A 26,928-nucleotide genomic window follows, 5' to 3' on the forward strand; every position below is an offset into this window, starting at 1 on the left:
GTACCTAGCTTCTGACAATTTTCTTTCAGGTTTTCAAGTGCTAGTCTCAGGGTTGAGGAAATTGGAAGAAATTGATCTGAGTTTCAATGAATTGAACGACAGCATTTTATCATGCCTCGGTGGATTTTCAACTCTCAAATCTCTAGATCTATCACGCAACATGTTCACAGGATCAACTGGTCTCAATGGTAAAGTTGTAAATCATTCCTACCTCGGATGGCATTTTCCCTCGTGAGGTTTAATAATTACATGTGTATTAACCCTTAAGTAATTGTTTGGATGAAGCCTTAAAAAGGCTTTATATAATTAATTCTTTATCGAGTGAAATAATTTGAAACTTACATATACACGCTATTAACTTTTGTTCAATTTCTTAATTTATTTTTAAAATAAATGAAGGTGAATATTTAATTAATAAAATTTTAATATTATATTAAAAATTATTTTAATTTAAAAACTTAAGCTATGTCTTGTAACATTATAAATTATTGAATTATTGTAAATAATCATTATTGATTGTTCTCTCTATCACAGGTTTAAGGAAATTAGAAATCTTGAATCTGGAATACACTGACTTCAAGGAAAGCGTTTTGATAGAGTCATTGGGAGCGTTGCCATCCCTCAAGTCTTTATATGCTTGGAGTAAATTTAAACACTTTGGGAAAGGTCAATGACAGTTTTGGTGCCTAAAACAATATGATATTTATATATATATTGATGGATTTATCTGATCTGCTCCACAGGGTTGTGTAATTCGTCTAGCCTTGAAGAAGTGCTCCTCGATTATTCTTCACTCCCAGCAAGCTTTCTTAGGAACATTGGACCCTTGTCTACTCTTAAAGTCCTATCCTTGACCGAAGTTGACTTCAATAGCACTCTACCTGCTCAAGGTAATTAAAAAATCTGATCTTTATACAATTCCATGGAAAGAACTATTGAAGAACCTTACTCCTAATATTTGACATGAACATAGATATTTCTGTTAATATTTGACATTTAGCGAAAGATAAAATCTAGTTTTTTAAATCTCTAAAATTTCTCGTTCCGAGAAAACTTTGAATTAAAAAAATTATGGATATAAATAATCTAAATAACCATTCTCTAATATATATATATATAAAACAAACAAAGCTGTTTAAATATAATCTAAAACCGACCTAGCTAATGAAACAAAATCAACTAAAATTTTAAAACCGTACTTAGCAATTACATAATTGATATATTCATATTCCCTTAACAATGAATATATGGATATATTCTACAGGCTGGTGTCAACTGAAGAATCTTGAAGAGCTATATCTCTCGGGAAACAATCTAAAGGGCGTACTCCCTCCTTGTTTGGGAAATCTATCATCTCTACAAGTCTTGGATGTATCTCGCAATCAATTGGAGGGAAATATTGCCCTTAGTCACCTTTCCCATCTTAAGCAGCTCAGATCCCTCTCAATTAAAAATAACCACTTTCAAGTTCCAATATCATTTGGTTCATTTATGAACCTCTCCAACCTCAAGTTCATTGCTTGCGATAACAATGAGCTAATAGCTGCACCCAGTTTTCAGCCTTTAGTTCCAAAGTTCCAGCTTCGTGTTTTTAGTGCTTCAAACTGTACTTCAAAACCACTCGAGGCTGGATTTCCAAACTTCCTCCAGAGCCAACATGATTTGGTGTTTGTTGATCTATCCCACAACAAATTCGTTGGAGAACCTTTCCCATCTTGGCTGTTTGAGAATAATAGAAAGTTACATCGACTATATTTGAGAGACACCTCAATTACAGGTCCTTTGCAGCTGCCACAACATACAACACCCAACCTTCAGACAGTAGATATTTCTGGCAACACCATACATGGTCAAATTGCAAGGAACATATGTTTGATTTTTCCACGTTTGAAGAACTTCATGATGGCTAACAACAGCCTCACAGGTTGTATTCCTCCTTGTTTTGGGAATATGAGCTCTCTCGGATACTTGGATCTTTCCAACAATCATATGTCTTGTGAACTGCTTGAGCATAATTTGCCAACAGTAGGCTCCTCGTTGTGGTTTTTGAAGCTGTCCAACAACAACTTCAATGGGCGATTACCACCATCTGTGTTCAACATGACTTACCTACTTTACCTCCTTCTAGATGGAAACAAATTTGTAGGAGAAGTACCAGGTACTTTTTCTCTTGAATCATCACTTTTGTGGTTGGATATCAGTAACAATCTTTTGTCAGGCATGCTTCCAAGGGGAATAGGGAACTCTTCAAAATACCTACTTGAGGGAATTGATTTGTCCAGAAATCATTTTGAAGGTACCATTCCAATAGAATATTTCAATTCTTATTGGCTTGAATTTTTAGATCTTTCTGAAAACAGTCTGTCTGGGTCATTGTCGTTGGGCTTCTATACACCATATTTACGCTATGTCCACCTATACGGAAATAGATTGAGCGGTCCACTGCCATAAGATATTTATAATCTCTCTTCGTTGGTGACATTAGATCTCGGCTATAACAACTTAACTGGGCCCATTCCAAATTGGATTGATAGCCTTTCGGAATTGAGCATTTTTGTTCTCAAATCTAATCAATTCAATGGGAAACTTCCTCATCAGTTATGCTTGTTAAGGAAATTAAGCATATTGGATCTTTCAGAAAATAATTTTTCTGGTCTGTTACCCTCATGTTTGAGAAATTTAAATTTTGCGGCATCGGAAGAAAAAACTTTGTATCCCCCTCGTACGGGGATACAAGAAGATGGAAGAGCATTTTCTTTTTATGACGAAACTATGTTGCCAGATATCAGTGTAAAAATATCTGTAGAGCTTACAGCAAAGAAAAATTTCTACACTTACGAAGGCGATATCCTTCGTTACATTTCTGTTATGGATCTTTCTTGTAACAGATTCACTGGAGAAATCCCGACAGAATGGGGAAACTTAAGTGGGATATATGCTCTAAATCTGTCGCAAAATAATCTCACTGGATTGATCCCTCCATCTTTCTCCAATCTGAAGCAGATAGAGAGCTTGGATCTTTCACACAACAACTTGAATGGGAGAATTCCTGCACAACTCGTTGAACTGACCTTTCTAGCTGTTTTCAACGTGTCGTACAATGATTTGTCAGGAAGAACACCGGAGATGAAAAATCAATTTGGTACCTTTGATGAAAGCAGTTATAAAGGGAATCCTCTTCTTTGTGGACCTCCATTGCAAAACAGTTGCGACAAAACAGAATCACCATCAGCGAGAGTGCCTAACGATTTCAATGGAGATGGTGGCTTCATAGACATGTACAGTTTCTATGCCAGCTTTGGTGTGTGTTACATAATTGCGGTGTTGACAATTGCAGCAGTACTGTGCATAAACCCGCATTGGCGACGCAGGTGGTTTTACTTCATTGAAGAATGCATCGACACTTGCTACTGCTTTTTGGCTATAAACTTTCGCAAGTTGTCCAGATTCAGAATGTGATTGGGTCTTATCATGAGCGTGTGGGCTGCTTTCTGAATTTGTTGCAATCCTCTGTGGGGAAGCAGTCGCATTCCAAATCAATGGTTGCTCACAACATGTTTAGCAATTTGCCTGTGAGAAGTGTTCTGTCGAAGTGTCTGGTTCTTGTTGCTTAGCCTTTCTGTTTTGACATGACTTGTGTTTGTCCTTGTGCTTGTATCAGTAATTGTTTGTTTCTTTGTTATGTCTTAATTATGTGGCGTTTTGGTCTTAGATTTGGAGAATGAGCAACCAACCAATATTTCTTGGCTTCTTGTGATTACTATATCCCTAATAATATGGAATTTATTCACAATTGTAATAGTTTACAGTATCGTATTTTCTCAATTAAAAAAATAATTGATAGAACCAAAGGATCATACCAGCAAGGTGAAATGTGGTTCTACAATAATTTTGTTTGCTGAAAGAACACAAGTCTAAACTTAAAACAAGGCAACGGCATAATCTGTCTTCCTTGCAATAATGTGCTTGATTGCTCGTATTTAGACCTCCTCTCCTGTCCTGTTTGCCTCATCCATGCAAAAAGCAAATAAACAAACATAAAGTTCGATACTTTTAATTGAATTGAATTGCCAGTAAGTTCTTTATCCATTTGAACAGAGGATTTAACTTTCATATATACCCTTTTTCATAATATAGTTAACCTAATTTGTCATATCCCATCATTATTTCAACATCCAAATGAAAATGATCTTAACTTGAAGCTTCGGTAACTAAACTCTAAGCAGTTCCGGCTTCCTTAATTACTCTCTCCAGAGGTATCTTCTTCTAGTAGAACTCCAGCCTTCTGACCTCCAAGATGTACTCAATTAGGAAGAATTTGTGTTAGCCCTGCACATATTTTGTATGTTAGCTATCTTACAGTATGTTAGCTTTGTATAGTTGCAGTGGAGATTATAGTATCTTACAGTATGTTAGCTTTGATGAGTTGCAGTTGACAGGATTTACTGGTATCAATAGTAAGTTGCATTCTCTTATACGGTTTCTTTATCAAGAAAATTGAGGACTTTATATCTATTTAACAATCAATATAATGATAGCACTTCATCATGTTTGACTGATCTTTCATCCCTGAAATATAACTTGAGTGCCAATCAATTGAACTTGCATCTTATCAATTCTGAGTGGGCTTTCATCCCTCAAGTCTTTGGATCTATCATATAATATGTTGACAGGATCAGGTATGATACACAGTTTCTACCTAGCTAATTGCTTCACTTGACATTCTCTTAATTACATTGTTTCTTTATCAAGAAAAATGAGGACTTTATATCTATGTAATGATCAATTTAATGATAGCATTTTATCTTGTTTGACTTTAAAGACTTTATATCCATAAATTGTTTTTTTCCAATAAGATCAAAATTAGAATGATTAAAAATTGTTTCTTAATCTTTGAAGGTCACACAACCTATTTTATAATTAACTATGCGTTCATGTATCATTCTTTTTATGTATAATTTGAGAATCATATATCAATTGAACAACAGCATTTCATCAATTCAAATTATCTTGCTTTGATGTGTTTCTCTTCCAGGCTTCGAAGTCCTATCATCAAAACTGAGGAAACTGGAGGTACTTGACCTAACTTCTAACCGATTTAATAATGATAAAAACATTTTATCATGTTTCAATGGGTTGCCTCTCTCAAGTCTTTGGATCTATCAGACAATGGGGTGACAGGAAACAATGGGTTGACAGGAAACAATAGTAAGTTACATTCTCTTGAGAAAATTGAGGACTTTATATCCATTTAGTAATCAATGATAGCATTTCATCATGTTTGACAGCGCTTTCATCTCTAAAGATTAATAAAAATTAGGATGATTAAAAATTACTTCTTGACAATTATTGTGTGAAGCCAGCCACCACCAGCCACCAAGATTGAATTAGAGAATGTGAAACCAGCCACCTAAGGAGTCAACAATGGTGGGAGTCAACAATGGTGGTGAAGCCATCCTTCCTTAGTCATAAATTGTAGGCACCAAACTTGTGCCACTTGCCTTGCCCCTTGTATTTACATGGATGCTTGCCTATAAATAGGCAATGCATCCAAGCATTGTAAACACACCACAAGAGAGAAACAAGAGAGGAAGAGAAGAGTGAGAGAGGGAAAGTAATCCCACAAAATTGTGAGGTATTTGCGAGAGAGTAAGTGAGGTGTTTTCTCCTATTAATAGAGAGATTTCAGTTGTTCTCCTATTAGTAGAGAGAGGTTGTAATTCCCACATTACTTAGTAAAATCCTTCTATACTTGCCCGTGGACGTAGCCAAATTGGGTGAACCACGTAAATTCTTGTGTGTCTAATTTCTCATTTTATCCTATTCTTTGTCTTTTATCTTGTCGGGTTTGCATGTCAGTATCCTAACATATTGTAAGAAACCGTGTAAGAATATAATGGTAGGAGGATTACGTAAGAGTCTCTCAATTCTCTGTTTTCCTTCTTCTCCTCCCCTGCTTCTCACCCTTCTGCTTCATCTTGTCAAGCCAAGCTTAACAGATGATTATATTACAATACACAGAATGGATACTTCCAATCTATCCTTCTTGACAAAAACGCAATCTTAAGGAATAAAAACCATCCCTCATGACCCTTTCTCTCAAGGATACTACTTTAAGTCAACGTAAATTAGTGTTTAGTTTCTTAAAATCTTAATTAATAATATTGAAAGGAATGGCTACTCTGTACCACCACTATTTTCATCGTACCTTTTCTTCTTTCTCTTTCACAAGGACTTTCTTCAATTCGAGCACTCTTGAAGAATTGCATCTAGATCGTACTTCTCTCCCATTAAACTTTCTCCAGAACATTGGAACATTGCCTACTCTTAAAGTATTGTCTGTTGGCCAATGTGACCTTAATGGCACCCTGCCCGCTCAAGGTAAATTAACAACTCTCCATCCACTCAAGATTCTTTCAACACTATCTATTTTGACTATTTCGAGATAAATTGTACATGTTGGTGTGAATTGAAGAATTTGAAGCAGTTAGATCTCTCCGGAAATACTTTTGGAGGTTCACTCCCAGATTGTTTGGGAAACTTGTCATCTCTACAACTATTAGATATTTCTAGTAACCACTTTACTGGAAATATTGCCTCCGGTCCTCTTACAAACCTCATATTCATTGAATCCCTCTCACTATCAAATAACCTCTTTGAAGTTCCCATTTCAATGAAGTCTTTTATGAACCACTCAAGCCTCAAGTTCTTCTCCAGTGAGAACAACAGACTAGTAACAAAACCCATGTCCTTCATGAATTGATTCCAAAGTTCCAACTAGTCTTGTTCCACTTTTATACATATAGTACAACATTAGAAGCAGTCAATGTAGAAATTCACAACTTCCTTTATCACCAATACGACTTAAGAGTCCTTGATCTCTCCTACAACAACATCACTAGAATGTTTTCATCGTGGTTGCTTAAGAACAATACACGATTGGAGCAATTACTTTTTGAGCGAGAACTCCGTTGTTGTTGGTACTTTACAGTTGCAAGATCACCCAAATCCAAATATGAAAGTTATAGATATATCCAACAACCACATGAATGGTCAAATTCCAAACAATATTTGTTTGATCTTTCCAAATTTGTCGAGCTTAACGATGGCCGAGAATGGATTCACAGGTTGTATTCCTTCTTGTTTAGGAAATATCAGCTCTGTGGGAATTTTAGATTTATCCAACAATCAATTGTCCACAAGAAAACTAGAACAACTAACAACAATAATGTTTCTCAAGCTGTCAAACAACAATTTGGGTGGACAAATACTGACCTTGGTGTTCAATTCTTCTGGCCTGTATTTTCTCTATCTAAGTGGTAACAACTTTTGGGGTAAGATACCAGATTTTCCACCACCCTCTTGGAAAATATTTGAATTTCCATGACACAAAACAGGTGAATATTTGAATTTCCATTTTAACAATTGTTATTACCAGCACCATACAGAAGATGACGAGCAAGAAAATTGACCGGATCATGCATGGATTTTAAAAACGCATTTCATGATCAAAAGGACTCTAAAGATGCTGCATACATATGTGAAATGTTGACTCGTGTCTATATAGGTTGAAGGTTAATAATAGGCTAAAATGTATCCAATTGTTTTAGAATAATTTGTCAAAGTGAATTTCATTCCACTAGTTCTTGAATGAATTATTTGATTTGTTCAATCCCTCTCTAAATTTAAATTAGTAATAATCAATTGTAGTGTGACCACTACCAGAAATCGAGCAAATATACAAATGGAAACATCGATATAATTTTTCCTTTGGTAAATTACGGTGAATTTTACCGATAGAATTATCTATTGTTATATCCCTCAGTAAACGCCGGCGAAAACATTTTGTTAGTATATATCAAGGGAATTGCAGTGGAAAAGAAATGAATAAAAAAGACAAACAAATATGATGACGTGAAACTTTTATCAATGGTTTTAGCAACGGAATAAACCATATTGTAACATTCATTCGTAAATATACCGACATAAATAATCCCTTGGTATAGACCAACAAAATTACAAATGATATTACAAAGGGATTCAAAAAGTCAAATCGTACGATGATGTGAAAATTTTTACTAATAGAATTACTGGGGGAATGCCTGACAGAATTATTTCATCGGTAAATTCATCGATAATATTTAATTTATGACCTGGAAATCAACCCTTCTCCCCCCCTCCCCCATTTCTCCTTCTTCTTTATACATTTTTTCTGGAAATAGTCACCCCCTCAATCTCAACACAATTCAACCTTCCACAACAAATTTTTCCACCACAATACTCAGTTAGTTGACATTCATGTTCTTATTCAAATTTTATTAAGGATTCTCCACCTTAAGTAAGCAAATCTATCTTTTTTTTTAATTTAAATATAATTTTGAAATGTTATTTTTTTTTGCATATTTTTGTAGTATATATATTTTGTTCGTGTGTTTACTTATTTTATAATTTTTTTTCTCATACAATTCTGCTGTAAGTTTTTTGATTTGTACATGTTATTGCACCCAACATCGCGGCGACTTTAAAAATCCTATTTGGTGGAGAAAGAATATATTTCTGGCATCTTGTTCTTTGATAAGGAAATGTTTTGTTTGAGGAGTCATCATCTAGTATTATGATCACCAGGAACCTACTTAATCAACAAAGATTATATGGTATGAGACTAGTTACATGTAAGGGAAGATATTATCACCTAGTAATATTTACCTGTGCTAAATGTCAGAAGTTTAGGGGGCAAATTGAAAATCGATGACCTTTAAATTTTTTTGTTTTTTACATTGTTGGTTTTGTTTTAAATTGGTAAGAGTTTGTTGGATGTTGCTATAATGGTCTACTCGTAATATTCCTAACCTTAGCGTCAATGAATATTCAACTACGAATACTTTTAATTCTAGCAATGATAAATATTATATAATAAAAAAAATATTTGATTTTTTGACTCTAAATAAATCAATAAAATAAATTTAAATCAACGCATGAATATTTTCTTATTTTTTCGTGGGTTTGGCCCAGCCTGCGCAGGCTCGACGATTTCCTCCGCTTATATTCTTTCCTTCTGCTCGTCTCTGTCTCCCTCTCGAGCCGTTTTCTCTGGTTCTATCTTCCTGTTTTTGTTCGTTTTCTGGGTTTTGCGTTGTTTTAGTGTTTTTGCTCTCTCCTTCTGTTGCCTTCCCCTCTGGCCTTTCTCTGGCTTCTATAAAGCCACAGAAAGCCTTCTCTTCGTGCCGAAGCACGTTCGTTCCTGTTTGATGAAAAACAGGGGACTACCAGTCCTGCCATTGCAGGACTGTTGGTCACGACAACGTGGCCTTTTGAAATGGTATCGTGGAGAATAGTGGGCAGCTGAGGTAAGAGTCGTGGGTGACTGTCTTTGGCTCATTTCCCTGGATTTTCCAGTTGAATCGGTCCCTGGGTTGAAGAAGGCGATGAATAGTGGAAACGATGACGTTTTCCTGACTTAAATGGATATTTCCAATTTGCCCCCTAAACTTCTAACATTTAGCAATTGGGTCCTTATGGATGTCCCTTTTTAATTTAGGCCCTGGATTAATTGCAATTGAACCCTTGGATTTCAGTGCTATTTACAAAATAGTCATTAGTTTTTAATTTAATCAATTCAATCTTTTATTGACTCTTCAACTTTTAATTCTTTTAAAATTACTCCTGGAAAAATCAATTAATCCCCCTATAGTATCACTGTCTATTCACTTTGATTCTCGGACCCCAAATCAACCCCAAACTTTGGTATTTTTTCAACTAAACTCTTGATTGCATTAATTAATTAAATCAAAGTTTAATTAAGTCCTCAAACTTCCAATTCTTTCAATTTTGACCAAATTAACTCCCAAAATTATAATTTGATCCTTATTAGTCCCCAAACTTTCAATTTTTGTTGTTTTAACCCCATCTTCAATTCATTCATTTTATTTTTATTTTTTTGAAAAATTCAATAATTATGTTATGGCACATGTTATTGTTTGTTTTAAATTTTATAATATTATATTTGTTTGTAAATTGATGAAGCTTATATTAAATTTTTGACTTCAGTGTTTTATAATGAAATAAATAATGGCTTATTTAATGAGATCATTTTATATTTTGTTAATTTTATTGTAGATTTATAATTTTTTATAAATTTGTAGAAATTTGAATTTATGTAGATATATATTTGATAATGAATTAAGAGAACTATTAAAATAGATTAAATAAAATTAAGCTAAACCAATATTTTTGCAAATTTATTTAGTTGACATAGTTAATTAATAAACGTTGTTATCAATATATATTTAAATAAATTTGATATAAATAATGGATGGATCGAGATGAATCTTAGGGGTTGAAGATGATGGATTATTGTAATGAGGTTGAAGATTTTATTAATTATGCATTATTTAACCTGGGAAATATTAGTAGAGGGTGTATTAAATGTTCATGCAAGAGGTGTAAGAATAAAAAAAATCGATTTAGATGTTTTAATGATTCATGTTTTACAAAAAGAGTTCATAGAGAAATACTTGTGTTTTTTATGCACACGGAAAACCATAGGTTTCTTAACATATCGTGGTAGAGATCGGATGATTAAGTCAACTTCTTGTGCTAACAACAAGTATGGAGTTGTAGATGACAATAATAATCCTTATAAGGATATGATTATGAACATGATGAGAATGAATCAAGACTATGTCGGTCAATATTCAATAATATATGAAGAACCTAATGAAGACGCAACTAAGTTTTTTGATTTTTTAAAAGATTCTAGCTAACTATTATGGGATGGGTGCACAAATCCATGAGCCCATGGATAAAAAACTTACTGACGGAATGTGAGTGTAAATATCAACGAGAATTTCTGTCAGTAAAACTGTAAAATCTGGTAGTCGACACTTGTACATTTAACTTCATGGAATGTGAGTGTAAATATCAACAAGAATTTCTGTCAATAAAACTGTAAAATCTGGTAGTGAATACTTGTACATCTAACTCCACCTTCAAAAAACTCATGCATAAATTATAATATATGTCAAACAATAATTAATCAATATTAATTTAAATTAATATATAAACTTAATTAAATCTAACAATTTGTTCATACACCATGAGCATAGAATCTTTTGCCCAAAGATAATGGTAATTAGACCATTAGTGTTGGGGTTGGTTCCAACTTAGCCCTTATAGTTATTCCTAAAATATTTTATATTAGCTTTGCCTTACCTCCTGTACTAACGTTAAATATTCTCTTAACTCTTTTAACAAATGCATGTGGGGGAAAGAAACCTTCACCACCTAAACCCTCCGGTGGCTCGGATGTTAAAAAATCCCATTATCTATTTTGTAGGTCACATTTCCCTATCCATTACCAACCACTCTCCAATCACAGCTACAATTCATTATAAATTACAATACACACACACCTGTGCTTAGCTATGGCTTTAGACAACGTTGAAAACGCAGTGCAAATTGTGATTTATAAAAATTTAATTTTTTTGTTAAAAAATAATTTTTTTTTAATTTTTTGAATTGTTTTGTTGTGCTGATCTTAAAAATAATTTTTTTTTAAAAAAATTATTTTAATGCATTTCAACTTGAAAAAAACTTTAAAAAACAACCGCAACCACATTTTTAAACAAACACTTAATCCTAGCGATATGAATATCCATATGGAGTCGCCGACAGAATCTCCTTATATTACCAATTGAGTGTAAGGGAGAATCTGGCAGAGAGTTTTAGTGTCTCTATTGTAAAATTTAGAATCAGAATCAACTTAATGTTGATCAAATTATTCTTGGAGGCTAATTTAGCAATTTAAGTTTTTGAAATCAATTTGTGAATATTTGTTCATCGGAGTAGCTTATGATAACATATCAGAAATTATTTTAATTCAAAAAACAAAGTTATAAGATGAGATTTTAAGAATTGTTGTACATATATATTATTATACTATTACTATTGAATTTGATAATTAAGTTTGTTTTGGTTGCATTCAAAAGATTTAAATTTTGTGATGAGTGGATGAATTAGTGAATGGACTAAATAAATTAAACAATTTAATTCAGGATAAATTCTGTTGCACGTCGGAAAACACCCCGCGCGCGCGGCGTCGTCCCGTCCTGGCGATGGCGGCTTTTGCTCTCTCTGTTATTTGGAATTGATTTTGTTGGGAGTCGCCACCTAGTATTTAATTAAAGGTTACTAGGAAACCCGGGTTGACTGGTCTTGTCAGAGATTCGCGGTAAGGGACTGATTGTGGTTAGGGAAGGTATTAGCACCCCTAACACACCCTACCTGAGGTAAGCTGCTTCGTGGCTTGATGTGTTAAAGAAGTTTTAGAAATTTTGTCTTTTCATCGGAATTTAGAAATACAACTTCCGTACAAGTTTGTACTTCTACACCGTGATCCAATCAAAATATTAAATCCTTCTTTATTCTTTTGCCGTCTCCTTGTAAAAAGATCCCTGAAATAAATACAAACATGCATTTTTTCTTTTTCTTGTTGTTTTGTTTTTTTATAATTCAATAATGATAAAAAAAATACAAACACAAACACACATTTTTTATTATATTTTTCTCTTCTTTTGTTTTCTTTTTTTCTTTTTCCTTTTTTTTCTTTTTTTTTCTTTTTTTCTTTTTTTTTTACATCCACAATACAAATTATAAAATTCAAAAATAAATAAAAATTACATCAAATAATTTACAATTTTACAAAATAGTCCCCCAAACAGTCCGAAATTACAAAGAAACCACTGGAACTGCAAGATTTCATCCGCAGGAACGCTGGCGGCGCGTGGGTTCACGCGCCGCGGGGAAAACAGCCGGCCAAGTTTCTTCTTCGCTCCTCTTCTACAATGCTGGCGACGCCGTGACCTGCAAAACAACAAAGAAACGCAACAATCACAGGCAGTTGATTTTAGTTTCTTTTATTTCAGATTTGTTCTTCTCGGGTCCTTTAGATCTGCTCCGGGTCAGCTGTTATGGGTTCATCTTCTTCTCTTCTGCTTCGGCGAGATTGGCGACCGGCGGTGAAGGAGATGAAGAAAACGGCGGGGTTGCTGCAGGAGGAATCTGCTGCACGGGGAGGCGCCGCCGCTGCTGGAAGAAAACGAAATCCAAGGCAGAGGGGCTAGCGTCCGATCTCTGTTTTTGGAGGAGAAGGCGGCTCGCTTGGCTGGTCCGAATGTTGCTGTCGCTGCCACCACCGGGGGAAAAGAGACTGTTGTTGGCCGGTGTCCACGGCGGCTGAGGAGATCGGGTCTGCTGCTGCTAACGGCGAGGGAGGAAGGGCGTGGGGAACAACTGAGAAAGGGAAGATGTCGCTGCTGATGGCGAAGAAGATGGGTTTGTCTTGGCTCGCAGCTGGGGAGAAAGATGGTCGGCCGAGAGAGGGGAAGCCTTTGGCGTGCGGCGGCCGAGGGTTGGTGTTGATGGAGGAGCTGGGTCTGCTCGGGTTGGATGAAGAGGGTCCGGCTGGAAGAGGAAAAATGGTGGCTGAGCTGCTTGGTGAGGGAGAAGACCGAGGAAGGGAAGATGAGCATAAACGGGGTGAAGAAGATGAAACAAAAATCCAGCCCTGGGGGGAGACGGCCGGCCGAGGAAGAAGATGAAAATTTAATGTTTTTGTTGGGGGAGGCGGCTGCTGTAGGAAGAAGAAGATTAAGTTTTTTAGGGTTTGTTCTTCTCTTTTTTTTTTGTCAAAATTACCCCCCCAGGTTTTGAGTTAAAGGTTGCTATTTATAGGCAGATTATTTTTCGGGCTTCAAAATTGGTCCCTCAAGTTTTGTGTTTGGCCCCTTAATTTCAATCAATTCATTTGGTAAAAATTAAATTGGGTCTCTTAAAATTTTGATTTTTCAATTAAGTCTAAATTAAGCTCCCAAACTTAATTTTCACCAATTAAGCCCTCCAATTAATTTTGACCCGCTTAAAGTATAATTAAGTCCTTGCACTTAATTAACTCCTTCAATTGGACCTAAATTAATTCTTGAACATAATTAAAATTCAATTTGGCCCATGATTAAATCAAATTGGCCCATTAAAAATTTAATTATGCCATTGAACTTAATTTTCATGCAAATTCGTCCAATACTCATTTAATTTGACCTTTGAATTTGCATTTTTCTATTTTTGGGCATAACAGCATACACTTGGCCCTTGAAATTCTTCTGAAAATTGCAGCTTGATTTTCGCCTATTTTTGCAGCCTTTATTTTATTTATTTTATTTTGATTTTTTATTTTTTTTTATTTTTTTGGAAAAAAGAGAATTTTGGGGAATCACCCAAAATTGGGTGATGACAGTTGCCCCCCTCTTTACAATGCTTACGGTAGAAAGTCTTGTAAAAGACTTTAGATAGTAAGCGTTGTAAAGAAGAAAAAAAGGATGAGATATGGTTGACTCATCTTGTTGAGGAATGATGAATCCTCTTGAGGGTTAGAAAGCGCACTCGAAAGGAGGTAGGGTTAGAAAGACACACTACCTAAAAGGTTAGGACTCGAGGGAGCTCTTAAAAAGAGGCAGGGTTGGACAACGCACTACCTAAGATGGTTGATGGCTCTAAGGCGCACTCAAAGGGAGGTAGAGTTGGAAAACACACTACCTAAGGTGTGAGGGCTCTAAGGCGCATTAAAAAAGAGGCAGGGTTGGAAAACACACTACCTAAGGTGGTCGGTGGCTTGAAGGCGCACTAAAAAGGGAGGTATGGTTGGAAAACACGCTACCTAAGGTGGTTGATGGCTCTAAGGCGCACTAAAAAGGAGGTACGGTTGGAAAACACACTACCTAAGGTGGTTGAAGGCTCTAAGGCGCACTCAAAAGGAGGCAGGGTTGGAAAACACACTACCTAAGGTGGTTGGTAGCTCGAAGGCACAATAAACAGGAGGTATGGTTGGAAAACACATTACCTAAGGTGTGATGGCTCGAAGACACATTAAAAAGGAGGCAGGGTTAGGAAAACACGCTACCTAAGGTGTGATGGCTCGAAGGAACATTAAAAAGGAGGTATGGTTGGAAAACACGCTACCTAAGGTGTGATGGCTCGAAGGCACATTAAAAAGGAGGTATGGTTGGAAAACACACTACCTAAGATGTGATGGCTTGAAGGCACATTAAAAAGGAGGCAGGGTTAAGAAAACACGCTACCTAAGGTGTGATGGCTCGAAGGCACATTAAAAAGGAGGTATGGTTGGAAAACACGCTACCTAAGGTGTGATGGCTCGAAGGCACATTAAAAAGGAGGTATGGTTGGAAAACACACTACCTAAGATGTAAGGGCTCTAAGGCGCACTAAAGGAGGCAGGGTTGGAAAACACACTACCTAAGGTGGTTAATGGCTCTAAGGCGCACTAAAAAGGAGGTATGGTTAGAAAACACGCTACCTAAGGTGTGGTGGCTCGAAGACACATTAAAAAGGAGGCATGGTTGGAAAACACACTACCTAAGAGGTAAGGGCTCTAAGGCGCACTAAAAGGAGGTAAGGTTGGAAAACACACTACCAAAGAGGTAAGGGCTCTAAGGCGCTCTAAAAAGGAGGTAAGGTTGGAAAACACGCTACCTAAAGTGGTTGATGGCTCTAAGGCGCACTAAAAAGGGGTAGAGTTGGAAAACGCACTACCTAAGGTGGTTGAAGGCTCTAAGGCGCACTCAAAAGGAGGTATGGTTAGAAAACACACTACCTAAGGTGGTTGGTGGCTCGAAGGCACACTAAAAAGAGGTATGGTTAGAAAACACACTACCTAAGATGGTTAATGGCTCGAAGGCACACTAAAAGGAGGTAAGGTTGGAAAACACACTACCTAAGATGGTTAATGGCTCGAAGGCACACTAAAAGGAGGTAAGGTTGGAAAACACACTACCAAAGAGGTAAGGGCTCTAAGGCGCTCTAAAAAGGAGGTATGGTTGGGAAACACACTACCTACGGTGGTTAATGGCTCTAAGGCGCACTAAAAAGGAGGTATGGTTGGAAAACACACTACCGAAGGTGTGATGGCTCGAAGGCCTACTAAAAAGGAGGTATGGTTGGAAAACACACTACCTAAGATGTGAGGGCTCGAAAGCCCACTCGAAAAAGGAAGTAGGGTTGGAAAACACGCTACCTAAGGTGTGAGGGCTCGAAGGCCCACTCTTAAGGAAGATAGACAGGGCTAGAAAGCATACTATCTAAATGGTAAGGGCTTAACAGCCCACTCAAAAGGAGGCAGGGTTAGAGAACACACTACCTAAGAGGTGAGGGCTCGAAAGCCCACTCAAAAAAGGGTGATTGTGAGACACTAATATGTCAAGATGAAGGTTATGCATCATGATCAATATGCATGTATACTTACCTGAGAAATGTAGGTCCCCTTTTCTTCATGGAGTTTTCCTTTCTTCATGGAGTTCTCATTTTCTCAAAAGTTTGAGTCTTTGATAGTAAGCTTTGATGGCTGCTCTCGCTCTTGCTTACTCGAGTCATATCTTGTGATCTTGACCCCTAGAAAAGACTCGATGTCATTATACTTCTTTGTCCACCGCCCCTTTATCTTGAGGGTTGCCAATTTTGCCCAATAATTTCTCAGAAAGGGGATCATGGAGCCAACTCTACCATATGTTTTTGATTGCCCCTAGCTTGATCACGCCCCCAAGTATTCAAATCAGGTTTGGGGATGAGGCGATGTGAAAGAAGGTTTGGCTATTTACAAAGAGTTGTTTTCATGCAGAATTTCTGGAATTTCAAAGCTATTCCAGACACAGAAATCATTTTGATGTTTGTTCAAAGCAAACTCATTCTGAAGAAATTCAAGTGATTCCTATAGAGAGGTTTTCAGAAGTGATGAAAACTTTTTGTTTTGATTTTTGGTGAAAAACATGAAGTGACATCTGGTTGGTCACAAAATGTTGAAATTTCAATTTGGGGGTTATTGAGAACTGTCTTTCGACGAAAATGTGAAGAATATGAAGTGACATCTGGTGGGTCACAAAAGGTTTGAATTTTCAATTTTAGGGTTATTGAGAACCGTCTTTAAAGCATTCATTTTGTTTGCATGAATAATGATTTTGCTTGCATGAGAAAGCGCTGCCTACCGATCCAGATTGCTTGCCTTTGATCAGAAAGGGCTTGATTAGGCACGTAACATAGGCTTTGGCTCTTGGCTATGAAGAAAAGGATATTTGTAGGCTCAAAAGGTGTTTAAGGGACTTTAAGACTAAGGATCACTTGTGCTTATATCCCAAACTCTTTTTTTTCATACATTTCTGGACCTTGGAATTGATTTGTAAAATGGTCCACGGTGCCCCCCAGTGTTGGGCTTGGGCTCTTTCTCATTTTTTTCTTCATTTGATTTTGAGCATCATTGCATTGGCTTTTTTTGCTCCAAATTTTTGGATCATTTGGATTTTTTTTTCATGCCCCCCAGCTTTGTATGGGCATCTTTGATGATTGAGAATTTTCTTTTATGCCCCCCAGTATTGTTCGGGCACTTTCAATCGTTGAGGTTTTTCATGCCCCCAAGAGTTATTTGGGCACTTTCAATCATTGAGAATTTTTTTGGCACTTGCCCCCCAGTGTAGGGTGTGATCCTAGCCAAGGTTATTTTTCAAGAAAAATACAAGAAAAATACATTAGGCTCAAAAGGGGACTGCAAAGGATATATTTTAGCCTTGTGAAAGGATTATCAAAGATGGCCTTTCTTCATCTCAAATGCATGCAATTAGGATCGGTAAGCCTTACTTTCATGCGAGTATGCAGAGTGATTTCTCATTTTCATGCAACCAAAACTCAACTTTAGAGTCACTTCATTGTGTTTTTGTTTGGGTTTTTTTAGGTGTATGGTTACCTTTCTAAAGAATCACCTGAATTTCCAGAATTCGTTTGTTTCAGACAAACATCAACATGATTTCTATTTTCTTGTACTAAACTTTGATTTCCCAAAAATCCTTGTGAAAACATGGGATCATGCTTGTTGTTTTGGGAAAAAGGAAAAACACCAAAGAATTCTTGGTGCAGTGGTTTTGTAAATACAAAGGTGTGCTCAGTATGTTATTTGCATGAACATAAAAAAAGAAAACACATGATTTTATTTACAGGAAAGGCTCATTGGACAGGGAAAATCTTGTGGAATTTTGAGCCAAATTACCGACAAAAACTGGAATAGGTTGAAAAAATCAAGAAACTTTTGCAGGCATGATCAAGCAAGGGTAGCAACTGGCTCGCCATTTTACGGTGCAACTCCCCTTCGGATTGTGTCAAGGCTTTTGATCAATTTTTTTTAGGCAGAACAAGAACAGACTCCATTCTGCCACGGAGGTGCAATTCCCCTTCGGATTGTGTTTAGGCTCTTGACCATGTTTCTTTGGGCTGAGTTATTGTTGGGGTTTGAACAAAGATGATAGGTCAATTGGAAGGAATCAGTTTTTGCTCGAGTAAGCTAGAGGCGAGTCGAGCTTTTGTTCAGAAACTCCAACTTTTTTTTGCTCAACTCTGTGGATTTACGGCGAGCACACTCTGTATCTCCAATGTTTTTTGCTCAAAATTGGGTGATGCAAACTCATAGGAGACTCACTTTTTATTCTGGTGTATGCATGAAAAAATGTATGAACATGCAATCTATATGATGAACTTGCCCTTCGAGGGGTGACATATGATCGTCACTTTTGTATGATGAAACAAGAATCTTGATTCTTGCCCAAACTCTACAATGAAAATTTTCAGAGTGACGATCATTCTGTCACCCACAAGTCTTGAATTCAAGATGTTTCAAGAAGGGTTCGCCCCAATGCAGATAAATGATAGCACATACAACTTAAGGACAGGTTCTATTGATTATGTGAACATGGGTAGGTTTTCTACCAAGTCTCAAAAGGGTCTATGAACTGCCCAGTGACCACCTTGCGTGAAGGCAGTATAAGGGTTTACAAGGAATGGTTGGGGCACCATGTGACCGCCATTATCGAGTAAACACTCAGCTCATAGTTGGATGTTTCACAAATCTGAACCCCGACTGAAAGTCATGAGGCAGACCGCTACTCCCCACCTAGCTTAGAAGCTTGTGTGTGCTTTCAAAAATAAATACAAGTGATGCATGAAACAATTCTAAAAATGCATGGATAAATTAAAACGAGACAAAAATAACAAAATTTAAACACATCAAATACACAAAGCTTAGTCCAATGTTGTTAGAAACAATACCTCCCCAGTGGAGTCGCCATTCTGTCGCACGTCGGAAAACACCCCGCGCGCGCGGCGTCGTCCCGTCCTGGCGATGGCGGCTTTTGCTCTCTCTGTTATTTGGAATTGATTTTGTTGGGAGTCGCCACCTAGTATTTAATTAAAGGTTACTAGGAAACCCGGGTTGACTGGTCTTGTCAGAGATTCGCGGTAAGGGACTGATTGTGGTTAGGGAAGGTATTAGCACCCCTAACACACCCTACCTGAGGTAAGCTGCTTCGTGGCTTGATGTGTTAAAGAAGTTTTAGAAATTTTGTCTTTTCATCGGAATTTAGAAATACAACTTCCGTACAAGTTTGTACTTCTACACCGTGATCCAATCAAAATATTAAATCCTTCTTTATTCTTTTGCCGTCTCCTTGTAAAAAGATCCCTGAAATAAATACAAACATGCATTTTTTCTTTTTCTTGTTGTTTTGTTTTTTTATAATTCAATAATGATAAAAAAAATACAAACACAAACACACATTTTTTATTATATTTTTCTCTTCTTTTGTTTTCTTTTTTTCTTTTTCCTTTTTTTTTTCTTTTTTTTTCTTTTTTTCTTTTTTTTTTACATCCACAATACAAATTATAAAATTCAAAAATAAATAAAAATTACATCAAATAATTTACAATTTTACAAAATAGTCCCCCAAACAGTCCGAAATTACAAAGAAACCACTGGAACTGAAAGATTTCATCCGCAGGAACGCTGGCGGCGCGTGGGTTCACGCGCCGCGGGGAAAACAGCCGGCCAAGTTTCTTCTTCGCTCCTCTTCTGCAACGCTGGCGACGCCGTGACCTGCAAAACAACAAAGAAACGCAACAATCACAGGCAGTTGATTTTAGTTTCTTTTATTTCAGATTTGTTCTTCTCGGGTCCTTTAGATCTGCTCCGGGTCAGCTGTTATGGGTTCATCTTCTTCTCTTCTGCTTCGGCGAGATTGGCGACCGGCGGTGAAGGAGATGAAGAAAACGGCGGGGTTGCTGCAGGAGGAATCTGCTGCACGGGGAGGCGCCGCCGCTGCTGGAAGAAAACGAAATCCAAGGCAGAGGGGCTAGCGTCCGATCTCTGTTTTTGGAGGAGAAGGCGGCTCGCTTGGCTGGTCCGAATGTTGCTGTCGCTGCCACCACCGGGGGAAAAGAGACTGTTGTTGGCCGGTGTCCACGGCGGCTGAGGAGATCGGGTCTGCTGCTGCTAACGGCGAGGGAGGAAGGGCGTGGGGAACAGCTGAGAAAGGGAAGATGTCGCTGCTGATGGCGAAGAAGATGGGTTTGTCTTGGCTCGCAGCTGGGGAGAAAGATGGTCGGCCGAGAGAGGGGAAGCCTTTGGCGTGCGGCGGCCGAGGGTTGGTGTTGATGGAGAAGCTGGGTCTGCTCGGGTTGGATGAAGAGGGTCCGGCTGGAAGAGGAAAAATGGTGGTTGAGCTGCTTGGTGAGGGAGAAGACCGAGGAAGGGAAGATGAGCATAAACGGGGTGAAGAAGATGAAACAAAAATCCAGCCCTGGGGGGAGACGGCCGGCCGAGGAAGAAGATGAAAATTTAATGTTTTTGTTAGGGGAGGCGGCTGCTGCAGGAAGAAGAAGATTAAGTTTTTTAGGGTTAGGTTTTTTAGGGTTTGTTCTTCTCTTTTTTTTTGGTCAAAATTACGCCCCCAGGTTTTGAGTTAAAGGTTGCTATTTATAGGCAGATTATTTTTCGGGCTTTGTCGCACGTTAAAAAAAAATCCGCGCGCGACGTCGGCTGGCGATCTTTCATTTCTCGTTTGCTTTGATTACATCGTTGGGAGTCGCCACCTAGTAATTTATTGAAGGCTACTAGGAAACCTGGGTATACTGGTCTTGTCAGAGATTCACAGGAAAGGGACTGGTTGTGGTTAGGGAAGATATTAGCACCCCTAACGCACCCTACTTGAGGTAAGCTGCTTCGTGGACTTGATGTGTTTTTTTAAAAAATAAAATTTTAACCCAATTCTAAGGCTTTGATAAATCAGTTATTGGTTCCCAAAATAAATGTAGATACATGTTCTACATTTTTATAGGAAAGACAACATGATTTTTATCTGTCCTTTAGATATTTGTGCATATAAATTAAAACATTAAATTCATTTTTTTCTTTTGATTCAATAACATACATGAAAACAAATACACAAACACACACATCTCTTTTTTTTATTATTATCTTCTCTTTCTTTTCTTTTCTTTTCCTTTTTTTTGTTCTTTTTGTACATCACATTACAAAATTATAAAAAATTTAACACTAAACAAAAATTACATTACATAATTTAAAAATTACAAAATAGTCCCTAAAATCCATAACAATGCTGGGAAGCCCTTCTGGAACAGCCGGAACAGTGGCGGCGCGTCTTCCCACGCGCCATCGCCACTGGCGGCGCGTGGGTTCACGCGCCGCCGCACAAAAACTTGGAAGCCGGGTGGATCTGGCTCAGTTTCATCTCCTCTTCCCTTCCCTGCTGGTTGTGAGGAACACAATCACCTGCAATCACAACCAAAATCACAACAACACAGTCGATTTTAGTTTTTTTTTATTTGTTTCCAAATCCGCCTCCCTCCCTTCTCCTGTTTTAGATCTGCTCTCTTCTGGTTTCTCTCTCTCTTGATTCGTATATTTTTCTTCTGCAGGTAACAGATCCGGCGGTTGGGTAGCTTCGGGCTACTGTTTGGTCATTACTGTTGAGGAGACCGGAGGAGGGTGATGGCTCAGCCGGTGCTTGGTGGGGAAGGAGACGTTGCTGGACGGTGGGGCCGAGAGAGGAAGGACCGCTACTGGCCGGTGAGGGAGACCGTGGGTTTGTGGGCACCGCTGCTGGAGAAGGACTGCTGCTGACCGGTTGAAGGAGATGACGAAGAGAGTGGGGGCTGTTGCTGGGTTCGTCTGCCGCTGGAGGAGAAAGGAACTGTTGGGCGGTGGCTGGTGAAGATGGAGACTGTGGATCTGTGGTCGGGTCTGTTCGTTGACCCGGAGAGGGAGGTCGATGGGTCGGCTGAGAGAGGAGGAGATGACCAGGTCTGTGGGGATGAGGGATGGAGATCAGCGGTGGCTGGTTCTCTGGTTTGGGAGAAGAAGCTGGGAAAGATGGGCTGTGTGTTGATGACTGGGCTGTGGGAGAAAGAAGGAAAATGAGAGCTGGTCTTCTTCTCAGTCGGCTCCAGGGAGAACCAAAGGAAGTGAGGGGTTGGTCTTGGTTTTTTCGCTGAGGAGAAGGGGAGATGGTGGAAACGCAGATGGTAAGCGGCGGCTGGAAGCTGTGAGAAAGAAAAAAAATGGCCAGCGGGAGGGGGCGGCTGCTGGCTTTGAAAGTGATAGGTTTAGGGTTAGGGTTTTTTTTTTGTGTTTTTCTCTAATGTTTCAAAATTACCCTCCCCCCCTAAAACAAATCAGTGTAGCTTAATATTTATAGGAAAAGTTTTGCTAGGTTTTCAAACTAGTCCCTCAACTTTCCTTTCCTTCTCTTTTCCTCTTTTTTTTGTAAATTTTGATTTTTCTTATTGTTTTGTATTTTTGAAAGCGAGCAAATATCAACATCGACTCAATGCGGAAAATCAATGATTTTAAAAAATGACGCGTGAAAAGTTGAACGCGTTCCAAATATCTTTGAAAATTTAAATTCTTTTGAGATGATGCTAAAAATAATAAAAACGATGCAAATGTATTAAAAACGTATTTTTTTGGATTTTCAATGCTTTTCACTATTTTTGGATTTTTTCTGAAAATTTATTAAAACATGGGTCAAAAATTGGGTAGCAACAGGCTTCAAAATTGGTCCCTCAAGTTTTGTGTTTGGCCCCTTAATTTCAATCAATTCATTTGGTAAAAATTAAATTGGGTCTCTTAAAATTCTGATTTTTCAATTAAGTCTAAATTAAGCTCCCAAACTTAATTTTCACCAATTAAGCCCTCCAATTAATTTTGACCCGCTTAAAGTATAATTAAGTCCTTGCACTTAATTAACTCCTTCAATTGGACCTAAATTAATTCTTGAACATAATTAAAATTCAATTTGGCCCATGATTAAATCAAATTGGCCCATTAAAAATTTAATTATGCCATTGAACTTAATTTTCATGCAAATTCGTCCAATACTCATTTAATTTGACATTTGAATTTGCATTTTTCTATTTTTGGGCATAACAGCATACACTTGACCCTTGAAATTCTTCTGAAAATTGCAGCTTGATTTTCGCCTATTTTTGCAGCCTTTATTTTATTTATTTTATTTTGATTTTTTATTTTTTTTTATTTTTTTGGAAAAAAAAAGAATTTTGGGGAATCACCCAAAATTGGGTGATGACAATGACGTTAAATTTTTATTCAGATACTAATGACACTTTAACTTACAGTTTAGTCTACTATTATTATTCCTAAAATATTTTATATTACCTTTGCCATAACACATGCGATAACGTCATATATTCTCCTTTTTTTTTCAACTCATTAATCAAATGGGAAAAGAAAATAAATAAATTCACCACCTAAACACTCTGGTGGCTCAGATTTTTATTCAGTCCAGTCTTGTGCTTAGCTGTGGATTTATTCTTAGTGATGAATGTCCACATGGAGCCACCAACGTAATCTCTTTTATAATAGCACCGACTGAGAATGTGTTTGGGAACGCGGTTCAAACCGCGTTTCCAAAAAAATTATTTTTTTTGTTAAAATTTAATGTGGTTTGTACGTTTTGAATCATTTTGATATACTAATATCAAAAATAATTTTTAAAAAATAAAAAAAATCATTGGTATGTATTTTGGTACAAAATATTATTTGAAAAACAACCACTACCACGCTGCCAAATACATTCTGAATGCAAGGGAAAGTCTAGCAGTAAGTTCTAGTGTCTCCAACGTGAAATTTAGAATCCAACTTAATGTTTATCAAATCATTCTTGACAGTGAACACTTGTATATCTAACTCCACCTTCAAAAAACTCATGCATAAATTATAATATATGTCAAACAATAATTAATCAATATTAATTTAAATTAATGTATAAACTAAATTAAATCTAACAATTTGTTCATATATACACCATGAACATAGAATCTTTTGCCCAAAGATAATGGTAATTAGACCATTAGTCTTGGGGTTGGTTACAATTTAGCCCTTATAGTTTTTCCTAAAATATTTTATATCAGCTTTGTCTTACCTCCTGTACATAACGTTAAATATTCTCTAACTCTTTTAACAACTGCATGTGGGGAAAGAAACCTTCACCACCCAAACCCTCCGGTGGCTCGGATGTTAAAAAATATTCCCATTATCTATTTTGTAGGTCACATTTCCCTATCCATTACCAACCAACCACTAATCACTGCTACAACTCATTATAAATTACAATACACACACACACACCTGTGCTTAGCTATGGCTTTAATCTTAGCGATATGAATGTCCATATGGAGTCGCCGACGGAATCTCCTTATATTACCAATTGAGTGTAAGGGAGAATCTGGCAGAGGGCTCTGGTGTCTCTATTATGAGATTTAGAATCAGAATCAACTTAATGTTGATCAAATTATTCTTGGAGGCTAAGTTTTTAAAATCAATTTGTGAATATTTGTTCATCGGAGGAGCTCATGATAACATATCAGAAATTGTCTTAATTCAAAAAACGAAGTTATAAGATGAGATTTTAAGAATTGTTGTACACGCTATTATAGTATTACGATTGAATTTGATAATTAATTAAGTTTTGGTTGCTTTCAAAAGATTTAAATTTTGTGATGAGTGGATGAACTAGCGAATGGACTAAATAAATTAAACAATTTATTCAAGGATAATGACGTCAAATTTTTATTCAGATACTAATTAATGACAGCTTCAACCGATAGGTTACGGGCGGGCTTGGATACAGTTTAGTCTGCTATTATTATTCCTAAAATATTTTATATTACCTTTGCCATAACACATGCGATAACGTCATATATTCTCCTTTTCTTCAACTCATTAATCAAATGGGGAAAAGAAAAGAAAAGAAAAGGTCACCGCCTAAACACTCCGGCGGCTCAGATACTAGAAAAATCTATTACGTGCTCTGTAGGTCTTGTGCTTAGCTGTGGCTTTATTCTTAGTGATATGCATGTCCACATGGAGCCACCAACGTGATCTCTTTTATAATAGCACCGACTGGATGCAAGGGAAAGTCTAGCTGTAAGTTCTAGTGTCTCCAACGTGAAATTTAGAATCCAACTTAATGCTTATGATCAAATCATTCTTCAAGTTTAATCCAGCCATTCAAGTTTTTGACATCAAATTTGTGAGCTATTTGTTAATTTTTCAACCTTACTCTTCATCTAACTTAGAGTTTAAAATTAACTCGAATGAGAGTTATTAATCTAATTGACTTGACATATTTAAATATCATGGTTTGATTTAAAAAAAAATTCAAGATAATATTTTTTAATATTAAAATAATGACACATTGAATTAACTCAAATTTCATGATTTGACCCATCAAACTCGTGACTTATATCATAAATTTAATTTAATAACGTTGTTTTTCTTAACTATTTTTATTTGAATATAAACTAAATACAGAAATATTTATTTGATAATGTGATAATCTCATAAAAATAAAGTAAAAATAAAAATAATTATAAAAATTAATCTAAGATTAAAAAATATTTTGAATGAAACTAAAAAAAAAAAAGAACCGCTCCTCTAATGTTCATTTCTCCCGGTTCTTTTAGTTTCTAGTTAAAGTTAATTAACCATGCCAACCCCAATAAAGTTCTTTTAATAATTTAATTTTAAATCGACAGAAACCTTGTTAATTAAATAATAGTATTGATTTGTTAATTAAAAAATTCCACCAACTAAACACTCTAGCGGCTAAGATATTAAAAAATTCCATTACATACTTCATCGTATATATCCACAATTGATTATAATTATTTTATTTATTTGTTTATGTGAGTTGTTTGGGTAACCTGTACGTACCTTAATTAATTTTTATAAATTTTAAAGTTAAAATAAGTCTTTAATAACCATTAATATTAACAACTATAAAAAAACAAACTTTTTAATTTTAAATTTTTATCACTTAACCACCACTTATATAATTACAAATAATATTTTTTCTTACGATTGATTATAAGTTACAAGATATAAGTAATACTTTTTCTTAGCTGAGGCTTTAATCTTAGTGATATGAATGTCCATATGGAATCACCAACGTAATCTCTTTATATTACCAACTGAATCCAACATAATGATATATCATTTTTAGAGTTTCATTTAATAAATTAAGTTCTTAGAAATAAATTTGTGACGGTTTGTCTATTAGAGTCTATCTTAACATGTTAAAAACTATCTTAATTCAAAGAATTAAATTATTAGATGAGATATTAATAATGGTTTTAGATGTTATTCCAACTAAATTTGATAATTAAGTGGCTTTGAATTCTATCTAATGGATGAGATTTCTATCATGATCATATATGAAATGAAAAAAACCAACTCATCTAAAATTTAATTTATTAAACAATGCCTAATGAAAATATTTTTGAAATTAAAAATTGTACAACTCGTTATATTGTGCTGATATTTTTTAAATTTATTTAAAATATGATGTAGACAATCATTTCACCTAAAAAAAACATAGATTGTGGAACAAATTCCAACTTTAATTATATATTAATTCACCAACAGCCCAAAACTTCGTGGTTAGGCATCTATTAGACTAGCTAGAAAATTGTATGCGAGCATATTAAATTTCTCAAGAATCAAAGGAG

The 26,928-nt window shown here is 36.4% G+C and overlaps 1 protein-coding gene across 1 annotated transcript; it reads left to right on the forward strand.

The window, feature by feature from the left end:
• The first annotated feature begins 1,239 nt into the window (after window positions 1-1,239).
• On the forward strand, window positions 1,240-13,598 carry LOC133694922 (cuscuta receptor 1-like). The gene is made up of 6 exons (XM_062116612.1): window positions 1,240-2,296; window positions 2,783-3,339; window positions 3,447-3,572; window positions 6,306-6,381; window positions 12,924-13,064; window positions 13,150-13,598. Exons 1-6 carry the CDS (start codon window positions 1,240-1,242, stop codon window positions 13,596-13,598), a joined length of 2,406 nt encoding a protein of 801 aa, XP_061972596.1.
• Window positions 13,599-26,928: the final 13,330 nt, after the last annotated feature.

Source organism: Populus nigra, chromosome 5 (assembly GCF_951802175.1).
Source record: "Populus nigra chromosome 5, ddPopNigr1.1, whole genome shotgun sequence".
Lineage (NCBI taxonomy): Eukaryota > Viridiplantae > Streptophyta > Magnoliopsida > Malpighiales > Salicaceae > Populus > Populus nigra.